Source organism: Quercus robur, chromosome 8 (assembly GCF_932294415.1).
Source record: "Quercus robur chromosome 8, dhQueRobu3.1, whole genome shotgun sequence".
NCBI lineage: Eukaryota > Viridiplantae > Streptophyta > Magnoliopsida > Fagales > Fagaceae > Quercus > Quercus robur.
In genome coordinates this window covers 65,653,264-65,676,522 of record NC_065541.1, presented here as the reverse complement: position 1 = coordinate 65,676,522, position 23,259 = coordinate 65,653,264, and the positions used below count along the sequence as shown (strand labels likewise).

Here is a 23,259-nt window from a genome sequence, read left to right as displayed (position 1 = left end):
ATCCTACAGGGATGATAACCTTAAGTCCACAAGAGGGACGGATACAATATGAAATCCACAATGTGGACGGATCATCCCACCAGGATGATAATCTTAAGTCCACAAGATGGACGGATACAATATGAAGTCCACAAAGTGGACGGATCATCCTACAGGGATGATAACCTTAGTCCACAAGAGGGACGGATACAATATGAAGTCCAGAAAGTGGACGGATCATCCTATAGGGATGATAACCTTAAGTCCACAAGATGGACGGATGCAATATGAAGTCCACAAAGTGGACGGATCATCCTACCGGGATGATAACCTTAAGTCCACAAGATGGACGGATACAATATGAGGTCCACAAGATGGACGGATCATCCCACAGGGGCGATCACCCTAAGTCCACAAGGTGGACGGATCACCCTACACGGATGAATACCTTAAGTCCACAGGATGGACGGACGCAAAATCTGAGCCCACATAGTGGACGGATCACTAAGGTGATCGAAATTGAGTCCACAAGGTGGACGGATCACTAAGGTGATGAAATTAGTGCACAAAGTGGACAGATCACTAAGATGTTGAAAAAATAGAAGAGCGTGCTCGCAAAGTGGACGGAAGTTAACTACGTTAAAATTTTTTACAAGTCCATCAAATACGCGATATATTTGAAATTGATGTACAACGCCACAAAGTGGACGGTTCTACTAATAAACCTCTCAAAACAGACGGAAAAGGAAAATTCTAAACGATGTAAATGCTCAATCAACACAAGATAATAAGTCTACAATGCGGACGAATTGTCACAGAAATATTCTCACAAAAAATCCTTCCTCAAGAAGGGAGACGGAGCTTTAGACAAAATACCAAACAATTGTAAAAAGCATATCTGAACATTAAGCAAAAAGCCCCCAAAGGCAAATGTTTAATACAATTAAAAAGGACGGATTGTCTTAAAAAAAAATGAAGAAAAAAGAAGGACGGATTGTTCACAAAATAAAGTACATATACATCAATCTTTCTTTTCTTCAGTAACCGGGACATCCTTCGACGGGGCGGAATCTCTGTCTCCTTGAGCAGCACCGTCGCCAAAAAGGTCCTCCGTATTTTCTGAGGCGACGGGGAGGGCAGAAGTCTGGGCTTGATCTTCAAGTTTGACCATCGTCAAATCCAGCTCTGGATAAGCCTTCTTGACTTGACGGAGAGAGTCATCAAAGCCTTGAAGAAAGGAGTCCGACAGCTCGCCCAAACAGGTTTCCGAGCATCGATACTCCTCGACGGCTGCTTCTTTCGCCTGACGGATCTCAACTTTGAGTTGTTTGATCTCCGCCTCTTTATTCTCTATGGCCGTCAGCGCAGTGGCCGTCTTCTCCTCCAGCTCCTTCCTCACCTTCTCAGAAAGCTCCAGCTTCCTCTCCATCTTGGACCTCCATTGATGGAGTTGTCCGAGCTCTTCCTCCGTCTGCTCTGCCTTTGCGCGAACCCGGTCCAAGGCACTCTCACGGTTGAGACACCGGTCCAGTAGACCCTTCATCATGACCAAGGACTGCGAGTAGAAAAGAGACCGTCACATAATGTAAATAAAAAAAAAAAGAGAAAAAAGAAAAGTATAAAAACTTATTTGACATAGCCAACCTGAGCGACGGCAAAGAGGCCCGTCTCCCCCATGGCCTCCGTCGAATGGTTTCCCAGATCTTCGTAGTCTTCTGCCGTGATGATGGACGACAGCTTCTCCAATGCATACTTGGAGTCGTCGCGGAGAAGGGAAGGAGGTCTCTCTTGCTTACCCTCTGGGGCTGTCATCAGTCCTTTACCCGTCCCCTTCTTAGCTGGGGTGACGGTCTTGATACCCTCAGCCATTAAACCAACCACAGGTTCAAGTGAGACCTTTGGTTGCTTGAATGGACGGTCAGATTTTGATGTTGGTTTCCTCTTAGGTGCTGAAGCCGACACCTTAGGAACTACCTCGCCGGATTCCCTCTTCTTGACGGCTTGGGATTTGATCAGAGCTCTCCTTTTTGCGTCCTCCATCTCTGCAAATAATGACGGATGAAATTAAAACAAAATAAAGCTAAGTAAATGGCAAAGTAAAGTCGACGGGCTTACGTCTATGAACGCGCTCGTCGTATCTTATTGCGTCTTGGGTGGGCTCAGGACCGTCGCAGTACCAATGTATGGTCCTCGGATTCACCAACTTAGCCCAAGTCCTTTCCTCTGGCGTAGTCTTCTTGCAAACCTTTTCAAGAAAGCTAAACTCCTCGAGGCTGACTTGAGGGCACCGTCTACCTGCAAAGAAAAATGATCAAGATATACACATATAACTGGACGGATATGAAAGGCAGTACAAAATTTAGACGGATGCATACGTGTCTGATTTATAACTGCCCAAGTTGTGTCGACGGGCATGTAATCCGTCTCCCCTGGATGGTTCATCCATCTGTCACCCTCCAGGAAGAAGTACCGACTCTTCCAGTCTCTATTTGAGTCTGGGGTCTCAAAGATCACCTTCAACAAGGGGCTCCGACTGGCAAAACTGTACATCCCCCTTGATCCCGAGATCTCGTCTGGACGGTAACAGTGAAGAAATTCACGGACCGTCAACTTCCTTTCCCCGTTTGACATTGCACCGTAAAGAATCTCCATGGCTATGAAGACCCTCCAGGCGTTAGGGGATATCTGGGTGACGGACAACCCCAGATACTGCAAGAGTTCCCTATGAAGTGTAGAAAGCGGGAATCGAAGTCCAGCCTTCAATGCCTGCTCGTACACTCCTACACCGTCTACCCCTTCGTAATAACACTTCTCCGACCCATATGGTAGACGGATGGAGACATAGTCTGGGATTTGGAAGTTGGTCCTGAAGGTGCTGAAATGTTTCTCCCTGATGACGGATGTAAACCTATGCACAGTCCACTCTGGCAACATGATGAACTGCCTTAGTCCATCAGCGCCTACGACGGACTCCAGTGGTTGATCCCCGTCATCATCGGAACCCTCTAATTCGACTATCTCCACATCCTCATTTGTTGAGGATGAAGAGGAGGCAGACGGACTCCTATCTTCGCCGGGGCTCTCTTGGTCTTTATGACCGGACGGGTATACATCCTCGTATTCCGTCCCATCACGAACCACCGACTGGTTACTTGACGCACTAGACATTTCCTACAATTGACAATAAAACCTAAGACCGACGGGTTTGAAAGTGTTGACGGATATGGAAAGCCTAACAACAATGCATGGACGAAAATGTAACTTGACTATAGTAAATTAGAAGCACTTACCGAACTTAGCAGAGGATAGGTGACGGTTGGTGTAATCAGCAAGTATTCGTCCTCGACGGATTGCACTGATAAGGTTGACGGCTTTGCTCTGACAGGGTTGACGGCTTCGCTCTGACAAGTGTTTTCTGAGTGAAAATTGAAAAATGAAAGAGTAAGGCGCCTTATATATATAGGAAGTGCACGGAAGACGAAGTGACGCTTCGATCCTATACAACGACCATTCAGAGAGTGACACGTGGCATGCTTAATAAATGCTGACAACCTGTCAGTACGTACCAACAGATTTGTACCCGCCATGTATCCGTCAACTTGATGATTCTTCCTTTGACGGGTTGATCCAGCTGGGACCGTCGTTCTATTTTGCATGAATCCGTCATAGCCATATGTAAGGACCGTCACCCCACTGATCCTTTGACCTTAAAGGTGACGGATCATTGGGGTGAAGGGGGCAACTGAAGATGATAAAATATTGGGCATGATGGGCTTACCTTAATGGGCCTGACGGATTGGGTCTCTTGGGCCTGCGTAAGTATGGTCCCAGCTTTGAAGGCCCATCACTACTGACGCAGCAAGGGCCCATGGTCCGGTAATGAGAATCCTTGCTCACCACGTTTGGAAGAATTGGGAATAGAGTCCCACATTGAAAAGATGTGGGAACCAAAAAGGGAAAGTCAACCCCTTATCACTATAAAAGGCGTAATACCCACAGAAATCGAGGTATGCTTTTATGAACCCTCTCTAACGCACTAAGTAAAACAAAGGAATTCTAACTTGACCGTCGGAGAGCCTTCGGCCGGCACCACACCGGTGCTTCTCTGAAGGATTCTTTTGTTTGTTTCGTCGTGCAGGTTCGATTCGAGTCGCGAGTACGGTGTGACCCATTGGTGACGGTTTTCGACGTCATCACGATATATATGTTTCATAACTCTTCTACTAGGGACAATCCTAGGAGAGGCTTTCTAGCTTTGAAATGTTTAATAACATTCCAAAAACATGATGGTCTTGCTTTCTAGCTTTCTTAAAGCTGCAAGTTTCTCCAAAAAAAAAAACACTTGCATGACAACTATAATTCACCCATATACGTCGGAGTTCTTCTATCTTCTTATAGTTAAAATTATGAAAGAAAATTGCCTAATTGAACTATCATCACACTTATATCATCTGTAGAGCCACGTTTTACTGCTAAGTCGACGAGCTTTTTGCAAGCAAAAAATGGTTTTGGTTTTTCTATTCCGGTGCACAAAGGACGAACCATATCTGCTGCTTCTTGATTACTAACCTAAAAGAAGGAAGGGAAAAAAAAATATTTATCAGCAAAATTCAGTGAGTGAAATGATTTTAATTTGTTTTTATTGAACTCCCAAACAAGAAAATATATGAAATGTCTTTAAAAAATCAATTTCAATTTGATTTTCGCCCTCCTATATGGATAGGCATAATCAAGTTAAGAATTACTAATACATTCTTTAAAGTAAAAGTTGTTTACAATTTAGAAAGTGATACACTTTTTTATTCTTACTAAAACTTCAATTCCCAAAGAGCGTTTGAAAAATCTTTAAACATGAATACTTTTTCATATAATTGGATTTTCTATAAATGAAGGAAAAATTGTTAAGAACTTTAGTCAAATTTGGTCTTTGATGATTCTTGTTTTTTGAAAAAGTGTAACCTACAATTTTTTACAACACTGCAAAAACTCTCTCTTTTTTTCAAGTAATTACTTAGCACCACCATGCATGATAACTAATAAGAGATAGGTAAAAGGTATCCAATTCTTCAATAATTTTGTTTGTATTAGCACATATTTATTAAGTTTAGTGGATATTTTTTGTTATAGATCTTTTGGGTTATGAAAAATTTTCATTTACATATTGAATTATGTTTATAAATTTATACTACCTTGCATAACATAATATATAATTTGTTTATGATTTTCGTAGTTTTTTATTTATTTATATATATATCTGCAGTTCCATTACTAATGATGAAATGTGAACTTTTTTAGAACCTACAGATTTTTGGCTTGTAAGTCATGCCCTTAAATTAGTTAAGCTAGCTCATAATTTGATGGAATTGTTCATGTAGGGTTAAGGGCCCAAATTGTATATTGGGCCCTGGGCCTTGGCCCAGAACATGAATGGTCGAGGAGGAATAAATAGTTATGGGTGATTCTAGTTCAGAGTTTCATAAGTAAGGAAGGAGTGGAAGGTGGTCCGAGGAGGGATTCCTCCTCGGATATAATAGATACAGCTCAAATATGTATCCCTACAATCAGGATAACCTTCCAAAAAACTCCAGTGATAGGGACGTGCATCATAAACATACAAAAAGGAGGGGAACCCAAAAATATCTAAGGGAAAGCTGCTACCACCACATTGAATGCACTACAGCTACTTTTCTGGCCGCATTTATATGGAGAAGACCCCTGAACAGTGCTGCTTTGGCTATCACAACTCATAGAAAGCCAAAGAGGGTGTCTGATGGGACAAGTACTCAAGTAAGGTCTCAAATAATCAATAAGTGTAGGATCAAGATGGTCTAAAGGGAGCTATATAATGTAAGAGACCCTCCATGAGAAATGGATCAGAAAAATGGAGAAAGAATAATGTAGCAATCAAAATTGTATTTGCACTCAACCATTATTGATCTATATGAAAAACTTCCCTCCTCGAACAGGGAATTCGTTCAACTTTATGTTCCTTGTTTTTGCTTGATCATCCTCTAAACTCATACTAGTAGGAATGGCAACGGGTCGGGTTCGGGCCGGGTTTTTCTATACCCGAACTCGACCCGCGGGCCAAGACCCATGGCCCGGACTCGGCCCGTTAACTAAGCGAGTTTTTTTCCCAGGCCCCGTTAAAGGATTGGGCTCAATTCGTGGCCCAACCAAAAAAAAAAAAAAATTCAGATCCAAACACAAACATAAACACAAGTCCAAACACAATCACAATCACAATCACAAACACAAACAAAGAAATCACAAACACAGATTTCAGATCTACATTTTCCCTTTCAAAATCACAATCCAAACACAAATTTCAGATCTATGATTTTCATTTTTCCCTTTCAGAAATCATATACACAAACACAAACACAAACACAAATTCACATGATTGAGGCGAACTGAACCTAGAAAAAAAAAAAGAAAAAAGAAAAAAAAATGGAGACAGTGCGAGATTAGCGACGGCGAGGATGAAATGGAGTTGAGACTTGAGAGAAATGGGAACAATGAGGACGAAACTGCCTCCTTCCCTTCTTAAATCTGTCGGAACGGCAAGGATGGTTAGCTCTTCTGGTATCGGTACTTCCATCTGTCGGAAACGGGAGTCCTGCTAGCTCTTGTCTGATGAGTTCATGATGTTCATCACGCTATACATACGGCTTGTGGCCGTGCGTGTGAGATCGCTGAGAGATGAGAGGTAGTGACTGAGAGAGCTGAAGAGATAAGAGGCGTGAAAGGCTGAAATGAGGAGCAGAATTAAGAGTTTAGGGTTTTAACTATATATATATATATATGAGGGTAATTTAGTAATTTTATATATAATATAACCGGGTTTTAACCGGGTCAGGTTTCGGGTTTTTTTGATAAAACCCGAACCCAACCCGAACCCGCTTCGGGTTTTTTTTTAAAAACCCATACCTGACCCTATTATTTATCGGGCCGAGTAAAATCCGGCCCATTAGGGTCGGACCAGGCCGGGTATCCACGGGTCGAATCTAAATTGCCATCCCAACATACTAGTCGTTGTCAAATTCATTAGGGCCTAGTTTTTTGACCCACTCTCTACAAATTTATTGTACTAGGTTCACTGAGCCAATATCTCATACATCTTGAGTTTGGATTGCAAAACGTGTCCTTACAATTCATATCTCCAGTAAATATGAAACCGGCTGAGTTTAGTAATGCAAACTTGTAACCTTTGTATGGGGGCATTAAAGTGGTGGAACGTTAGATGGTTAGTTTATTGTTAGTTGTTAGTTGTAAAATGGTCAGTTTATTGTTAGTTGATAGTTGTTGTTAGCAGTAAATATGAGAGAGAGAGAGAGAGAGAGAGAGAGAGAGAGAGAGAGAGAGATTTCTGTAAGTTATAAATTAGGGGTGTCTGTAGGAAAAATAGATGTGCGCAGCGGAAAATTAAACGGATCTACTTCATTAGAAAATGATAACATGTTCTATGTAAGTTTCAGAATTAGAGAACAAGAATGCGTACCTTGGTGCAGTGAAATTCAAAACCAAAGATCGAAGCACTTGGGAATACTTTTAATCTTCACTCCAATTCCACTAACGCCCAAGAAGTGTGGACTCTCAATTGGTTACAAAGGAAGAATTTGAGAGTGATATACACTTATATACACCATTTCACAATAATGTTTTTCATGCATAAAATTCTGTACGTTTTTTCCCTTTGTATCTAACCAATTATCTAATTGGGCTGACCTTTTGGACCTTTCCAATTGGGCTTAAGTGTGTGGCTTGAAGTGGGACCAAAAGGAACCAATAAGACACTAGCTCCAATGGGCCTTGGACTTTTCTGTCAACTCTTAACAAGTCCAAAGTTACCATTAACTATATTTAATACCACTATATAAATATAGTTGCACTCTAGGTCTTATCTATAAATTATATCTCAAGACTTTATTGTACATGCAACCCCTTCATTAAAATATTCGTAGTAATACAAAGTCATGAATATTGACTGCCACTTTGAAGATTACTACATCTTAATTCTTGAGTACCCGGTTTAATCCTTTATGTTATTCATCATATATTTATGAAATCCAATTTCATAAATATATACTTTAGTAACACCTTACTAAAGTGGTTGGGCCCAACACTCTGAATAACTAAACCCATTAAACTTATCTCAAGGGAATATTTTATATCTCCGTTAAGAGATTATGAATTTCATCTTGAGAATATATGTTCCATCAACACTAAATGCGGCTGCCCAACATACTGAGGTTTTGACCGTATCTTATAGATCTCACTCCTGATATATCAAAGCAACCTACATCTCATGATCAGGTCCATTATTCTCTCAGGATTTAGAGTTGATGTAAATAGAAGTCATGGGATTTATTATTCATTTGACAGTCTTTACGAGAATAATAAATCTCACAACGGTCCAGTTCAATTTGTCTTAACTCTTAAAACATATCAACATACCAACTAGAAGTCTCCACTTCCATGATCAAGACAAATCATCGTAGTTGATATGTTATAGTCTTCGCAGATGAAATGCCCAATTTCATCACCGACTACGAACTAAAATTTTGAGTTTACAAAGAACTTGTAATTTATATCTTCTGTGACTTTTCACATAAATCACATACTATGCATCTCATGGACTAAGATAATGTCCCATTAGTTTATTTATAGATAGTCTCATATATAATTAAACTATTTAATTATTTATGACATGCCAATAAATTGGATTTTAGGGCATAAACCCCAACAGTGTCAATGTTTGACCCAACCCGCGAACACGACACAAACCCGACACGGATTTTTTCGGGTTAGGGTTGGACCTTAATGAGTTTGATTCATAAACGGGTCGATTCGAAAGTGACACAATAAGAAACGTGTCATAAGTGGGTCAACCCGCATAACCCGCAATAGACATGTTTGACACGCCAATTTATTTGTGTCAACCCGAAATGACCCACTTAACACAACTCGTTTAACTCATTTAATAAATAAATATTTATTTTATTTTAGATTTGTCAAATACCTTTTATATCCAACATATATTTTAAATTTAAAAAGAAAAGTGAGTAATTACAAAAATTTACAAGAGATATAATTGGAAATTGAAACTTTACAGATCCTAGAACTATTAATACTTTTGTTTTTTTTTTTGTTTTTTTTGGCATAGAACTTGCACAAATAAAATTGGATGAGCTTGTGGAAGATGTTATGAATTTGAACATCAACAAAAAATCTATGGATGATAATCGTGGTCATAGTCAGGATTAGTTTACTGTTTACTAAAATTCTTTAAATATTGATACTTAGTATTTGACGAATTCCAAGGATATTATATATATTTTTTTTAACTATGTTATTTTATTTTTGTTAAACTTAGTTATTTTGAATTTGGGTTGAAGTGTATGCACTTCTTTTAGAGTGTAAAGAACTTATTTTCTAGATGAATATTATATTTTTGTTGTACTATATTATTTTGAATGTGAGTTGAAGACTTGAAGTGTATGCACTGTTTTTTGGGATGTAAAAAAATTATTTCTAGATGGATGTTATATTTAATATTATGCAGGATTAGTCTACTGTTTACTAAAATTCTTTAAATATTGATACTTAGCATTTGACGAATTCCAAGGATATTATATATATATTTTTTAACCATGTTATTTTATTTTTGTTAAACTTAGTTATTTTGAATTTGGGTTGAAGTGTATGCACTTCTTTTAGAGTGTAAAGAACTTATTTTCTAGATGAATATTATATTTTTGTTGAATTATATTATTTTGAATGTAAGTTGAAGATTTGAAGTGTATGCACTGTTTTTTGGGATGTAAAAAAAATTATTTATAGATGGATGTTATATTTAATATTATGCAGGATTAGTCTACTGTTTACTCAAATTCTTTAAATATTGATACTTAGCATTTGACGAATTCCAAGGATATTATATATATATTTTTTAACCATGTTATTTTATTTTTGTTAAACTTAGTTATTTTGAATTTGGGTTGAAGTGTATGCACTTCTTTTAGAGTGTAAAGAACTTATTTTCTAGGTGAATATTATATTTTTGTTGAACTATATTATTTTGAATGTGAGTTGAAGACTTGAAGTGTATGCACTGTTTTTTGGGATGTAAAAAAAATTATTTCTAGATGGATGTTATATTTAATATTATGCAGGATTAGTCTACTGTTTACTCAAATTCTTTAAATATTGATACTTAGCATTTGACGAATTCCAAAGATATTATATATATATTTTTTAACCATGTTATTTTATTTTTGTTAAACTTAGTTATTTTGAATTTGGGTTGAAGTGTATGCACTTCTTTTAGAGTGTAAAGAACTTATTTTCTAGGTGAATATTATATTTTTGTTGAACTATATTATTTTGAATGTGAGTTGAAGACTTGAAGTGTATGCACTGTTTTTTGGGATGTAAAAAAAATTATTTCTAGATGGATGTTATATTTAATATTATGCAGGATTAGTCTACTGTTTACTCAAATTTTTTAAATATTGATACTTAGCATTTGATGAATTCCAAGGATATTATATATATATTTTTTAACCATGTTATTTTATTTTTGTTAAACTTAGTTATTTTGAATTTGGGTTGAAGTGTATGCACTTCTTTTAGAGTGTAAAGAACTTATTTTCTAGATGAATATTATATTTTTGTTGAACTATATTATTTTGAATGTGAGTTGAAGATTTGAAGTGTATGCACTGTTTTTTGGGATGTAAAAAAAATTATTTATAGATGGATGTTATATTTAATATTATGCAGGATTAGTCTACTGTTTACTCAAATTCTTTAAATATTGATACTTAGCATTTGACGAATTCCAAGGATATTATATATATATATTTTTTAACCATGTTATTTTATTTTTGTTAAACTTAGTTATTTTGAATTTGGGTTGAAGTGTATGCACTTCTTTTAGAGTGTAAAGAACTTATTTTCTAGGTGAATATTATATTTTTGTTGAACTATATTATTTTGAATGTGAGTTGAAGACTTGAAGTGTATGCACTGTTTTTTGGGATGTAAAAAAAAATTATTTCTAGATGGATGTTATATTTAATATTATGCAAGTTGAAATGGGTTGTGTTACATTCGTGTCAATCCAATACGACTCGTTTATTAAGCGTGTCAAATAGGTTGAGTCAGGTCAACCCGCCTTATTAACAGGTCGGATTAGGGTTGAAGATTATGACACGATTATTAAATGGGTCAGGTTAGGGTTGAACCATTTAGCCGAATACCCCTACCTTGACACGACACGAACCCGACACGCTGACACGAATCCAACATGCTAACCCGAATTGGCACCCCTATTATAAATACATTTCACTAGAATAAAGTGATAAAAGCTATTAACTTCTAAATGGGATGGATATATAGAGTTACATGCAAAATGCGATATATATGTTTTAAAACTCTTCTACTAGGGACAATCCTAGAGAGGCTTTCTAGCTTTGAAATGTTTAATAACATTCCAAAAACACGATGGTCTTGCTTTCTAGCTTTCTTAAAGCTGCAAGTTTCTCCAAAAAAAACACTTGCATGACAACTATAATTCCCCCATATACGTCGGAATTCTTCTATCTTCTTATAGTTACAAATTATGAAAGAAAATTGCCTAATTGAACTATCATCACACTTGTATCATCTGTAGAGCCACGTTTTACTGCTAAGTCGACGAGCTTTTTGCAAGCAAAAAATGGTTTTGGTTTTTCTATTCCGGTGCACAAAGGACGAACCATATCTGCTGCTTCTTGATTATTAACCTAAAAGAAGGAAGGGAAAAAAAATATTTATCAGCAAAATTCAGTGAGTGAAATGATTTTAATTTCATTATATATATATATATATACTATGTTCCAATTTAAGGGGTCACAGCAATGACTTTTGTTTTGAAGTTACCTTGTCCCAAAGACCATCAGAGGCTAGAATTACGAACTCGCAGTCATGCTCAATCCTTAAGACTTTTGTCTCCGGTTCTGCTATAATCCATTGTTTAAGATGTCGATCTCCAATTCCTCTCGATACAGCTAGGGACCCTTGTACTCTCCATACATTGTGATGAGAATCCACATAACCACCCTACAAAATAATGATTATTGCAAAATTGATTAGAAAAATACTAACAACAAATGTGATAGTGTCACTTCCAACTACATAAAAATATAAACTTATGAATTAATTTTTTTTTTTTTTAAATAATTGGTGACACGTCGATTTACAAGACTTAATATCAGAGAATTACATAGCTAACTTACCAGGGTTTCAATTCGTTGTTTTTCATCTTCCCTGCAAGGCCGGTGATCAGATGTGAGGGCCTCAGCTATTCCTCCTCGGCTCATCACAGCACGACAATCACCAGCATTTGAGACCACAAGATTACCTTCTTGTATCAGTGCAGTCGCACAGCAAGTACCACCTTCAACACCCTCCTTCAAAAATTCGGCATCTGTGGTCAAGTAACCATCTCTAACTGCTTCCACAATTTCATCTGCACATCTCTTCCTGGATTGGTCCATTATATGCCTATCCAAATGGTTGGCTGCAAATTGAGCAGCTTTTGCACCCCCATGCCCATCAAAAACACCAAAGAAAGCCTGCAATCATAGAATATGATATCGTCAGGTTCTAAAAGGCAAAGAAAAAGGCTGAGCACGTTAATTTTAAGCAAACTTTTATTTTTCCTTTTTCCCATCAAAACACAATGTTGTTGCTTGAGCCAAAAAAAAAAAATGTATATTAATTGTCCTTTGAAGTTTCCAAATAAAAAGAGAGGTATTTTAGAATACCTCAATTTAGTTTCTCTATCTCTGTCTCACCAGTCACCAGTTCTCGAACCCATGGACCTGATACTTGGTATGAGTATCAAACCCAATGAGCTACTAAGAGAACCGGTGCCATGTTTTGCTTACTCAATTTTATTAGCTTTGGCCAACTCACCTTAAAGTGTGTCAAAGAGGATAATTTTAAGTACAACAATATAGTAATTAATTGTACATATCCATCATTATATTATGAAGATATTAGCCAAATTCTCAAACTATCAATTTTTGCTGTCAATATCCTAATTCCAAAATAATTAACTGGCAGTGAGCACGTTACTGACTAAAATATTAATGTCTATGGATTTTGATATAATTCAAATTTCAAATTATAACATAATTATTACATTGGATGCTAGTGGATTTGTAAGCTCAAGTAGGGTGAATTGTCAAAGGGTCTTTCATGGTGAAGAGTGCATATATAATGCAGCAAGTGGAGGCTAGCAGTTTCAGTGCACCAAAAAAAAAAAAAGTTCTCATTTCTTCCTAAATAACTTAATTTTTAATTTTATGAAAGTGCAAACATATTCAAGCAATTTTCTATATCATCATTTCACATAGCATGCCATGTTTTGAACTATCACACTAATATTTAATCTTTAGTTAATAGGAAATTAAAGGCTAATATTTATAACCACATTTCCCCCAATTGATCTGGCAATTCAAATTCTCCAATCTTAGGCTTTCAGCAAAAATTCCAATGCCTTAATTACAAGATCTTAACACCTCTATATTTATTAAGATTAAATAATTTGATCAATTTGCTAAAATTAAATGATAAAAAAAAACCCGAGATAAAATTAATTTACACAGAAGAACATACCCATTTTTCATGCACGATATTTTATTTTATTTTGGATTTGAGGATTTAATTCAAGGAGCTTAAAAACCAATTTTAATATTGATATATATTACAAATTGTTTGATATGAATATAACAAAATAAACAATAAATTTGAGTTATGAACATTTTTGTTAAAAAGAAATTACACACATATCATCCTTAATCGTTTTAAATCCACGTATTATAGTATCCATCTATAAATTACATCCAAAAGATACCAAAAAAGAAAAAGAAAAAGAGTCATCTTTCTTTTCCTCTATTTTCTTCACTATATAACCGAAACACAAAATCTTAATTAACATAACATGTACATACCTGTCTAGAATCTCCATGAACATCAACGACAGCTGAGTACCGGTCCTCCATTAGACCTCTCCTTCCTCTCTTACAATAAAGCGCATATCCATCCCCTTCAACCTCCACCACGTCCACTACTCTCTCCACAGCTTTAGGTGTATCAACGCCGAAACTCAGTGACATCACCGGAATATCAATCCTCGCCGGCCTCTTCCTCTTCAAAACCGTCCCATTAAGCGAACACGAAACCTCCTTGATAGTACTTATCTGTTTGTTAAACCTAACCGTTGAGGGTGTCGATGGAGAAGGCGGCAGTGGCGATGATGACGAAGATGATGATCGTGATGGGGTTGGTGGTAAGCCATGAAAAACTCTAGGAGATTTAGAAATAGAAACTGAGGATTTACACAAGCTTGACGAAACTCTAGGAGAAAATATTGGAGAGTTTAAGATTGCCACAGACATGTTGTTTAACTTTGTTTGTTCTTGGTTGTGTGTTTGTTAATGTTTTTCTTTCTTTTTTTCTCTTTGGAATGCAAAGCAAAACACAGCTTATGAATGAGTTGTGAGAGGATCCGGCCGTATGAATATATATTGTCATGGAAGAATCGGTAAGCGATGTCGTATGATGGAATTGACTGGTTATTGACTAAGTCTGAGTTTTGGAAATTTTCCGTTTGATCCGTAATTCAAATTCTTCTTTTTTTTTTTTTTTTTCTTTCTTTTCTGTGGTTCTAAATTCAGAGAATCTGAACGCTCTTTTTTAGGAGCGTGGAAGGTCAGCCCAGTTTACTTGGGTGCGTTGACTGGGCTAAAAGCTAAAAATGCCCTGACGGCCTTTACTTGTACTAGTAGTAAATTAAACGCGCTCTAAATGTGAGTGTGTAATTAAAATTCAACGTACCATAAAAGAGAGAGAAGAAAATAACAGTAGTGGCCCAGTGGGTGGTGTGTTTTTTATGACTAAAATGTTTCAACGGTCAAACACGTTATTCTTCTTCCGGATTTTAGTTGTGAGACTGAGTCTATCTTTGGCCTTTCGTAGTTTGGTTTTTTTATCTTGTTCTTTATACATTGTGTCTCTCTCTCTCTCTCTCTCTCTCTCTCTCTAATTGGATATTATTCCCCTACTTTGGATACTATATTTTGTTCCTTTCATTGTACCTGGTTCAAATTGTTGCCCTGGACATGAAGCAAATTGGGGTTGGTCTAGCTAGAGTCGGTGGTCAGAGTTATTAAATTTGGCATTGATTTGCCGGTTTCCTGTTACATGAATATTAGCCACTTTAGTGCAAAAAAAAAAAAATATATTAGCCACTTGTTTGATAAGACTAAATTAGGTGGCATGTGATATTGGGTGAGAAAAATTCATATACTCTTCTCTTTTAGTATCTCATTAAACATAAAAGTCTCTCCTTTTGTGTTATTTTAATGTGTATTTGGTATTTGGTAACCGAATTGCATGGAACAGGCCACTGGAAAATAAAAAACTACAATAACATCACATGCAGGTAATTCAACATTTCAATGCAGACTGTAATGACCAACCAAATTTGAGAAGTAAAGTTAGTAAGCTACCCGAAAGAAGAGAAGTAATAGTTTGAATTGAAATCTTTTGTTTTTTAACTATTAGAATTTAGAAGAAGAAGATATGATAATGAGGAGAAAAATATATAAATGGGTTGTGTTAACTGACACTATAACTCTATAAGTTGTTTGTTAACAATAACTTTTATTTGATAAATTTTTTGTTTTTTTTGCAATTTTTTGTCAATTTTTTTTTAATTTTATAAATACTTTTATGTCTTCTTATTTCATTTTTTTATTACGTTGGATCTACATTAAGGAATCTTAACAAGCACCTTAACATTTCCCTATATAAATGGTGCATTTCTTTATCCTCCGCAGCTAAAGTATTACTTTACAAATTGATTTGAGTGAAAGGTGAGAGCAAGCTGCACGCAATTGGTGTTGGTCACATTCAATTTTTGCATGGCAGCTTCGAGAACAATTTGAAACAATCAGGCTTTGTATGAGTAAATGCTTCAATACCGATTCTTTGACTTAATAATTAATGTGTATTCCACTGTTTCACACTTATTATTAATTAGCATCATGAAATGTCCACTACTATACTCCATTTACAGTGTCCTAGCTGTAGGCTGTAGCTTGTAGACCACGCTCCCTCCATGTCACCACATATATACAAATAAGGGAGAGTATTTGCTGCAACTTCGTTTGTATCAATTATTGCATATATAATAAAGTGGCATGAGTCAAACTTGTCATGAATATTGCACATAATTCTAATTGGACACTTATTATTTCTTTTTGATTGTCACCTATATATATGCAACAATTGCTGCAAACAAGATTCCAATAAATCATCTCCCTACAAATAATGCAATCACACAGGAGCATATAGAGATGGGTCTTTATTGTTGAATCAAGTTCGATAATATAAAATCTGTTTATATAGATGATTAGCAAAAATAAAATCTGTTTAGAAAAATGGATTTATCATATTATAATAAATTCATTAATTTGTTTTCTTGGAAAAATGTTATCTGTGAAGTTTTGATTACTTGCTTAACACTTTTTTTTTTTGGCTCGGGTATCCAATCAGAACATTTCAGACAGTGAAATTAAGGGGGTGTTTGGTTCATCAATTTCCATAACTTATAACTTTATTTCCATAACTCATAACTCAAAAATGGTGGGACCCATAGCAAAAAGGTTGTTTGAGAAGTTCATAACTTTGTTTCCATAATTCATAACTCAATGATAATATTGTAATTAAACACACATAGGAGACCCACAAACAGTACTCAACTGCACCTTTTAACCACCTTTTGACTCTTTTTTTTTTTTCCTTTCTTCTTTTGGGTTGGCTGTTCAGTTCTTTTTTTTTCTTCTTCTTTCATTGGTTCAGTCTATTATGGGTTTCTTTTTTTTTTTTTTTTTCACTAAGTTCGATGAGTTTGGGTACTAAAAAAAAAAAAAATGCTGCACCGGATGATAAGTATGGGACCCACAAATAGTGTGAAAATTATTGAGTGATGAAAAGTAAGTGATAGTGTCAAACGGGTAAAGTATTTTAAGTGATGAGTGACGGAAATTGAGTGATGAAAATGATTAAATCAACCATGGGCTAAGCATCTACTAATGATGTTTGAGATAGCTAGCTTGGTAAGTGACTCTCCTATCTCCAACTGAAGAAAGACATGCATACGTGTCACAGAAACGGGGCTCTCTCACACGGTGTTGTCACAAAACCATGACTCGTGTCATTCTATTTGTTCCGTGTCCTATGGTCTTTTTCCTCAATTTGCCGAATCACTACCCCACGTGTCTTCCACTTGAACATGCTTTTCCCTCACAACTTGACGTATAAATTCACTTATCCTAATCCCAAGCGTCGCATTGAGACCAGTACTATCAGTCTCTCACAAAGATTTCATTGATTTTATACTTTTATTGCACGTAATCAGCTTTACTTAGCAAAAAAGCAAAATAGAGATCGAGCAATATGTCTTCTCAGCAGAAAAGACAGGAACTTGACGCCAGGGCTAGGCAAGGAGAGACTGTAGTCCCTGGTGGAACCGGTGGCAAAAGCCTTGAAGCCCAGGAACACCTCGCTGAAGGTTAATTAACTAGCAATTTAGCTCTTTATACATGCATGTAAGCAATGAATGTGCCTATTTCATTGCTGGTTTGATATATAAGGAATTGGTGTTTCAAATTTTTAGTCAACTATTTAACTCTCTGTTCATAAAAACTCCCAGAAATTGTATAATTGATAGTTTGGTGGATTGAACCCAAAAACTTTTTGGATGGTGTTGTTTAGATAATTACTTTGGTATAGGCTTGGTTAATATATAATATTAATTTTGCTAATTTTGTTGGTTTTGCGTAATGAAAGGGAGGAGCCGAGGAGGGCAGACTAGGAGGAAGCAGCTGGGAACAGAAGGGTACCAGGAGATGGGTCGCAAGGGTGGTCTAAGCACTGGGGATATGTCCGGAGAAGAACGTGCAAAGGAAGAGGGTATCCCCATTGACGAGTCCAAGTTCAGGACCAAGAGCTAGTGTGTCGTTTCCAAGCATTTGTTATGTTAATGAAGTTGGATCTGATATGACTGTAGCCGTGTGGGATTAGACTTTTTAGTTGAATGCTATAGTAGTAGACTAGTAGTATTACTAATTATTACTTGTTAGTTTTGTTTCTGGTGTTTGTGGTGGGCCGATGGGGCTTTGGTGCTTCTTGTGACTTTGTCTTATGTAGCTGGCATTGCATTTTGCGTATACGTAGAAGTTGGTGCTAGCTTCTCATATATGGAGGTGGTATAGTGTTTACGTAGTTGAAGGTATTATGCCATTGTGTTAATTTGCTAACTTTTTTTGAAAATGGCACATGGAAGACTCGGCTTAAATACTTGTTCTTCTCCCTCTCTTTTTTCAGTGAACAATATTTTATAATTTTGAAAATGTTATATGGATGCCTTGGCTTAAATTATGGAGATGTTTGGTGCCACAAACTAGTGTATAATTTTGTCTACAACTTATCTATGTGACGAGTTATGATTGATGAAAGGGTGATAATGAATCATCCTTCCACCAATCATAACTCACTACATAAACAAATTGTGAATAAAATTATGCATTAATTTGTGACAATAGAATTTTTCTAAATTATGGGGGCGAAGCATGGGTGCGGCGTTTTGGTTGCCACACCCATGTCAGACACAGGATGCGGATGCACGTGCATCCCAAACGAATTTTATTTTATTTTATTTTTTTTTTTTAGACCTGGTCCAATGCACTGTTCTCTCTCCGTCTCTAATGCGGTTTGATACCGCCCGCCCCTTCCAATTTTTTTATTTTTTTTATTTTTTTTGGTGTTAATACTTGGTTCCGATGATAACAAAGTGATGGTATCGTTAAAAATAAAGTGAGATATGGTTGTGGTTTATATCTCAATTTTGTCTTTTAGTGAGATAATGGGGTATGAGATGGCACCCACTAAAATTTAAAAATAAAATGCAACTGATTTCAGCCTTTGCGAACCACAAATAAACAATATATGCACAAAGGTTGCTGGTCTCTTATCTTGCGGTGTCGTCATTGAAGACATCCGCAGTCAAGCTTTGGTGTTTGAGTCTTGTGCTTTTGCTCATACTAGTCGAGTTTGTAATTGTGTGGCTGATGCTATTGCAAAAAAAGCTAAAGCTATTAAGACTTAAGGAGAGTTTGGTTCAGCTTTTTGTAAAAGTACATAATGAAAAAGTTGAGTTTTTGAGTTTTCAAAAAGTGCATAATGAAAATGTGCATTTTCAAAAAGTTGAGTGTTTGGTAAAAACTATTAAAAAGTGTTTTTTTTAAAAAACTGAGTGTTTGGCTAGCACTTATAAAAGTGGCAGTTTGAGGGATAAATTACTAAAAAGGACAATGTATATAAAAGAGCATCTTCAGCAGGTTAGACAAATTTTTGTACTGTTTGGACAATCAACAATGACATTTATCTTTTGCCTACCCATTTTTTTTTTAATTAAATTTATTCTTTTTTAATTTTTATTTATTCTTTTTCTATTCATTCTCAACAATTATATTTTTCAACAAAAAATGTTATATCCATAATATTTTTTACAATACTTTCACAAGAATCATAACAAAATCTTATATAAAAAGTTGTTTCTAGTTCTAATTTGAACTCATTACTGAAATTATATTTTTACTCACCAGTATTAATTAATTACTTAAAATTTATTGTAAAAATATTATGATATTATTTTTAAATTGTGATTTCTTCTTCTTTGCCTTTTATTTCATCCATACGTTTCCTTTTTTTTTTTTTTTTTTTCCTTCTTCTTTTTCTCTTGCATTTTGTCAACCACACATGTATACCCATATTAGTACATCCTCTCCTTTTTTTTTTCCTTTACTTTCACTTGATTCCAGAAGCTCCTCACTCTTTCTTTCTCCAGCTCTCTGAGGTTTTTCTACTCTCTTTTTTTTTTTCTTCTGTTGGCTTCTATTGTTTTTCTATCGACTCCTCACTTTTTTTTTTTTCTTCTATCAGCTTTTTTTTTTTTTTTTTTCTTCAGAAGCTCCTCACTCTTTCTATTTGTTTTGATTTTAGATTTGTTGTTTAAATTATATCAGTTTTATGAGAGCAAATTTTTGTTTTTGTTTTTATTGTTGTGGTTTGATTAATTTTATTGCGTGAGTGAGCTGAGTGAGATGAATTTGTTGAGGTTGTGTGTGATCTAAAGAAGACACCTTGCCCTTTATTGAAGGGTAATTTTGGTAATTGAAGTCACCCAACGGATATATATCAAACGGCCACACCAGCTTTTACAATTATGGACCGAAACACGTCCATTTTTCAAACGCGCGTTTCTTCACAAATATAAAACGCAACTTTAAACAAAAAGTTGCGTTTTATACTCACCAAACACTAAACTTGGGCTGGCTTTTTTAAAAAGCCAACTTTTGGGCTCAAAACGCCCAAACAAACGGGCACTTAGGAGTGCTTAGGTCTGGTTGAACACTCCTCCTAAGTACATAGTTTCCCTTCTTTTGTTTGATGTCCACTGAACTCTTGTTTTCTTCTATTCAATAATAGCCCAGACTTGTTGTCTGGTTTCTCAACTAAAAAAAAAAAAAAAAAAACAATTGCCGGCCACCACCATAAATGTTATTTTTTTATTACATTAAATCTATTTCTACATTTAAAATGCTCATTTTTTTTTTTTTTACTCCTACAGTTTTCTTTTGTATTTTAGACTGGTTTAATGTAAAATATTTTCTAAGTGTAAAATATTTTCAGGTGAATATATTTTCAGGAAAATAAAATATTTTCAAGTGTTTGGTGGCATTTTAAAAAATACTTTGACAAATATTTTTTTAGTGTTTGGTTGTGTTCTTGAAAATACTATAGAAAACACATTTTCTACTTGACGCTCACATTTTCTCAGCTTCCAAACAAATATATAATATCAAATCAAACCAAAAAATTCATCAAATCCGGTCAAATTGAGAGAAGAAGGAAGAGACAGAGAGGCGACTGGGTTTAATCTAGAGGCGGCGGAGGCAACTGGGTCACGGTGGGTCGCTCGTCGACTGGGTCACCGTGATTGGGTCACGGTGGGTCGCTCGTCAACAAGGATCACAGGGGGTTCGATCTAGAGGCGGCGGAGGCAAGATCGGTGACATGGGTCTGATGGCGGTGAGATTGGTGGGTGGGTTTGAAGGAGGCGACGTGGACGGCAACGAGATCAGAGAGTGGGTCTAAAGGAGACGACGGCGACGAGATCAGTGGGTGGGTTTGATATCGGCAAAGGTTGGGTTGTCTTCTTCACTTCCCTTCTAACTCTCTCTCTGTCTTCGGGTGTGTGCATGAGCTCTCCCTCACTCTCTCTCTTCGGGTGTGTTTTCTGGAAATTCATTGAAGGTAAAATCAAAGTGTAAATGATTTTACGCTCAAAGTGGCTTATTTTCCGATCAAAGTGTAAATGATTTTACGTTAACCGTATTTTCCGTAGCTGCCAGACACCGCAAGTGTGTAAATAATTTCCTGAAAGTGTTTTCAAGTGAAACAAACGCAGCCTTAATTTCTAAACATCATGTAATCCATATATTCACTTTGTTATTTACTATTTTTCTTAAATTGAAGTATGTTTACTATTATATGAAAAAAAAATGCTTAGTAATATATAGAATATATAAATAAAAATATATTTGATAATTAATTAATTAATGTATCCTGCCGCACCTGTATCCTACTTTGTCAAAAAATTTCGTGTCACTGCCCCACATCTGCACTCGAACCCAAATCCACACTGCGCTTCCTAGGTATTGACATTTTTTTTTATATCAATTTCTCTTTTAGTTCATTCAAATATGGCCTTTGAAAACTTCCTTTATGTCAAATTAAAAGTCGAGAGAGAAACAAAGAGAGATATAGAGAGATAGAGAGACCCATTCACCGAGCCAACTCAATCACCATTTTCACCAAGTCAACTCAGTTGATATATATATATGATCCAAATATATAGAAAAAATAAAAAGGAAGATGAAATTAAAACAAACAGTAACATAAATGAAAGAAAAATGACATGAAACTAAATGAAAGAAAAAACCCACAGTTTTAGATCTCCATTTTCCACCATAAACACCAACTCTCTGTAACCACCACAATAGTTAAAAAAAAATTCCACATCAGGCATCCATGTCAGCTTTTAATTTAAAAAATATAATAATTTATCAATTTTAACACAAAAATAATTAAAAACAAAAATACACTTAATATATCTTGAACATGAATACATAATAACAAAAACCTATAACACAAACACAAGAACCTCCATAACACAAACAGAAACCTGAAACCTCCAGCAGCATTTTCTTCACAACCAAACACAACAATCAGCCTACTATACTGAACAAAACCCAGATTTGAAATTAGAATTTGTAGAAAAATTGAATAAAAAAATCAACTTGCATTTCTATTTCTTTAAGTTTCTTGACTGCTAAACAACTAAAATCACCGTGCCTCTCTCCTTTATCTCACCCTTATCATTTAAGCTCCCATGATTGGACCTAGTTAGAGCCGCCAACTCCATCGTGAACATTCACTTGAGGAGCTCTCTCTCTCTCTCAACCTAGCTGAACACATATCCAAACCCTAAAACCCAAATTAGAATACCCATCGAAAAATAAACCAAAAACCCCATTTTCTCAAACCCAAGCAAAATCATCAAATCTCATAACCCAAAAGTACCAAATCAAACCAAAATACAACAAATCCAAACAAAATAAGTAGGGAGCTTTGGCCATAAATAAAAAATAGAGCAAAAATAAAGGAAAGAAAATAAACTACAAACCTAGGAATCCAGGCAACCAAACCAATCTCCAGTAGTGGTGTTAGAAGTTGGACCTCATAGCCTTGACCCAATCTCTTCATCTTCTTTCTCTTAAGTTTATGGGAGGAAACTATTGGATTTTAAGAGCTCAAACAGTTATTAGTTCTTGGGTTTGTTGTTTTATTGTATGGTTTAACTAAAATGAAAAGATAACTGTGTATTGGTTTGAATATTGATAATCCAAAAACTAGTTAATCTGGTTTGTGTGTTCTTATATTTGAATTTTGTGGGTTTGTGCTTGTGGGGGCCATTTAATCAAGAGTTGCTGTTAAGGCAGTACTAATTGGATCTATGGCCCAATCCGAGGACATTGGATCATTCGAGGATGTTCAGATGAAATTATAAGGGGAACGAAGTAAAGAGAAGAGTAGATA

At 35.9% G+C, this 23,259-nt stretch overlaps 3 protein-coding genes across 3 annotated transcripts; 1 reads left to right on the top strand and 2 right to left on the bottom strand.

The window, feature by feature from the left end:
* Positions 1-805: 805 nt before the first annotated feature.
* Positions 806-1,944, bottom strand: LOC126696644 (uncharacterized). Its single transcript, XM_050393332.1, has 3 exons — positions 1,624-1,944; positions 1,148-1,534; positions 806-877 (listed from the first exon to the last, which is right to left on the bottom strand). Exons 1-3 carry the CDS (start codon positions 1,846-1,848, stop codon positions 806-808), a joined length of 684 nt encoding a protein of 227 aa, XP_050249289.1. The 5' UTR covers positions 1,849-1,944.
* Positions 1,945-11,342: 9,398 nt separating this feature from the next.
* On the bottom strand, positions 11,343-14,536 carry LOC126697748 (probable protein phosphatase 2C 25). The gene is made up of 4 exons (XM_050394843.1): positions 13,983-14,536; positions 12,261-12,599; positions 11,905-12,084; positions 11,343-11,768 (listed from the first exon to the last, which is right to left on the bottom strand). The coding sequence occupies exons 1-4, from the start codon at positions 14,427-14,429 to the stop codon at positions 11,604-11,606; spliced, it is 1,131 nt and encodes a 376-aa protein (XP_050250800.1). The 5' UTR covers positions 14,430-14,536; the 3' UTR covers positions 11,343-11,603.
* A 2,842-nt stretch (positions 14,537-17,378) lies between these two features.
* LOC126694225 (protein EMB-1) lies at positions 17,379-18,423 on the top strand. Its single transcript, XM_050390311.1, has 2 exons — positions 17,379-17,608; positions 17,887-18,423. Exons 1-2 carry the CDS (start codon positions 17,494-17,496, stop codon positions 18,048-18,050), a joined length of 279 nt encoding a protein of 92 aa, XP_050246268.1. The 5' UTR covers positions 17,379-17,493; the 3' UTR covers positions 18,051-18,423.
* The last annotated feature ends 4,836 nt before the right edge of the window (positions 18,424-23,259 follow it).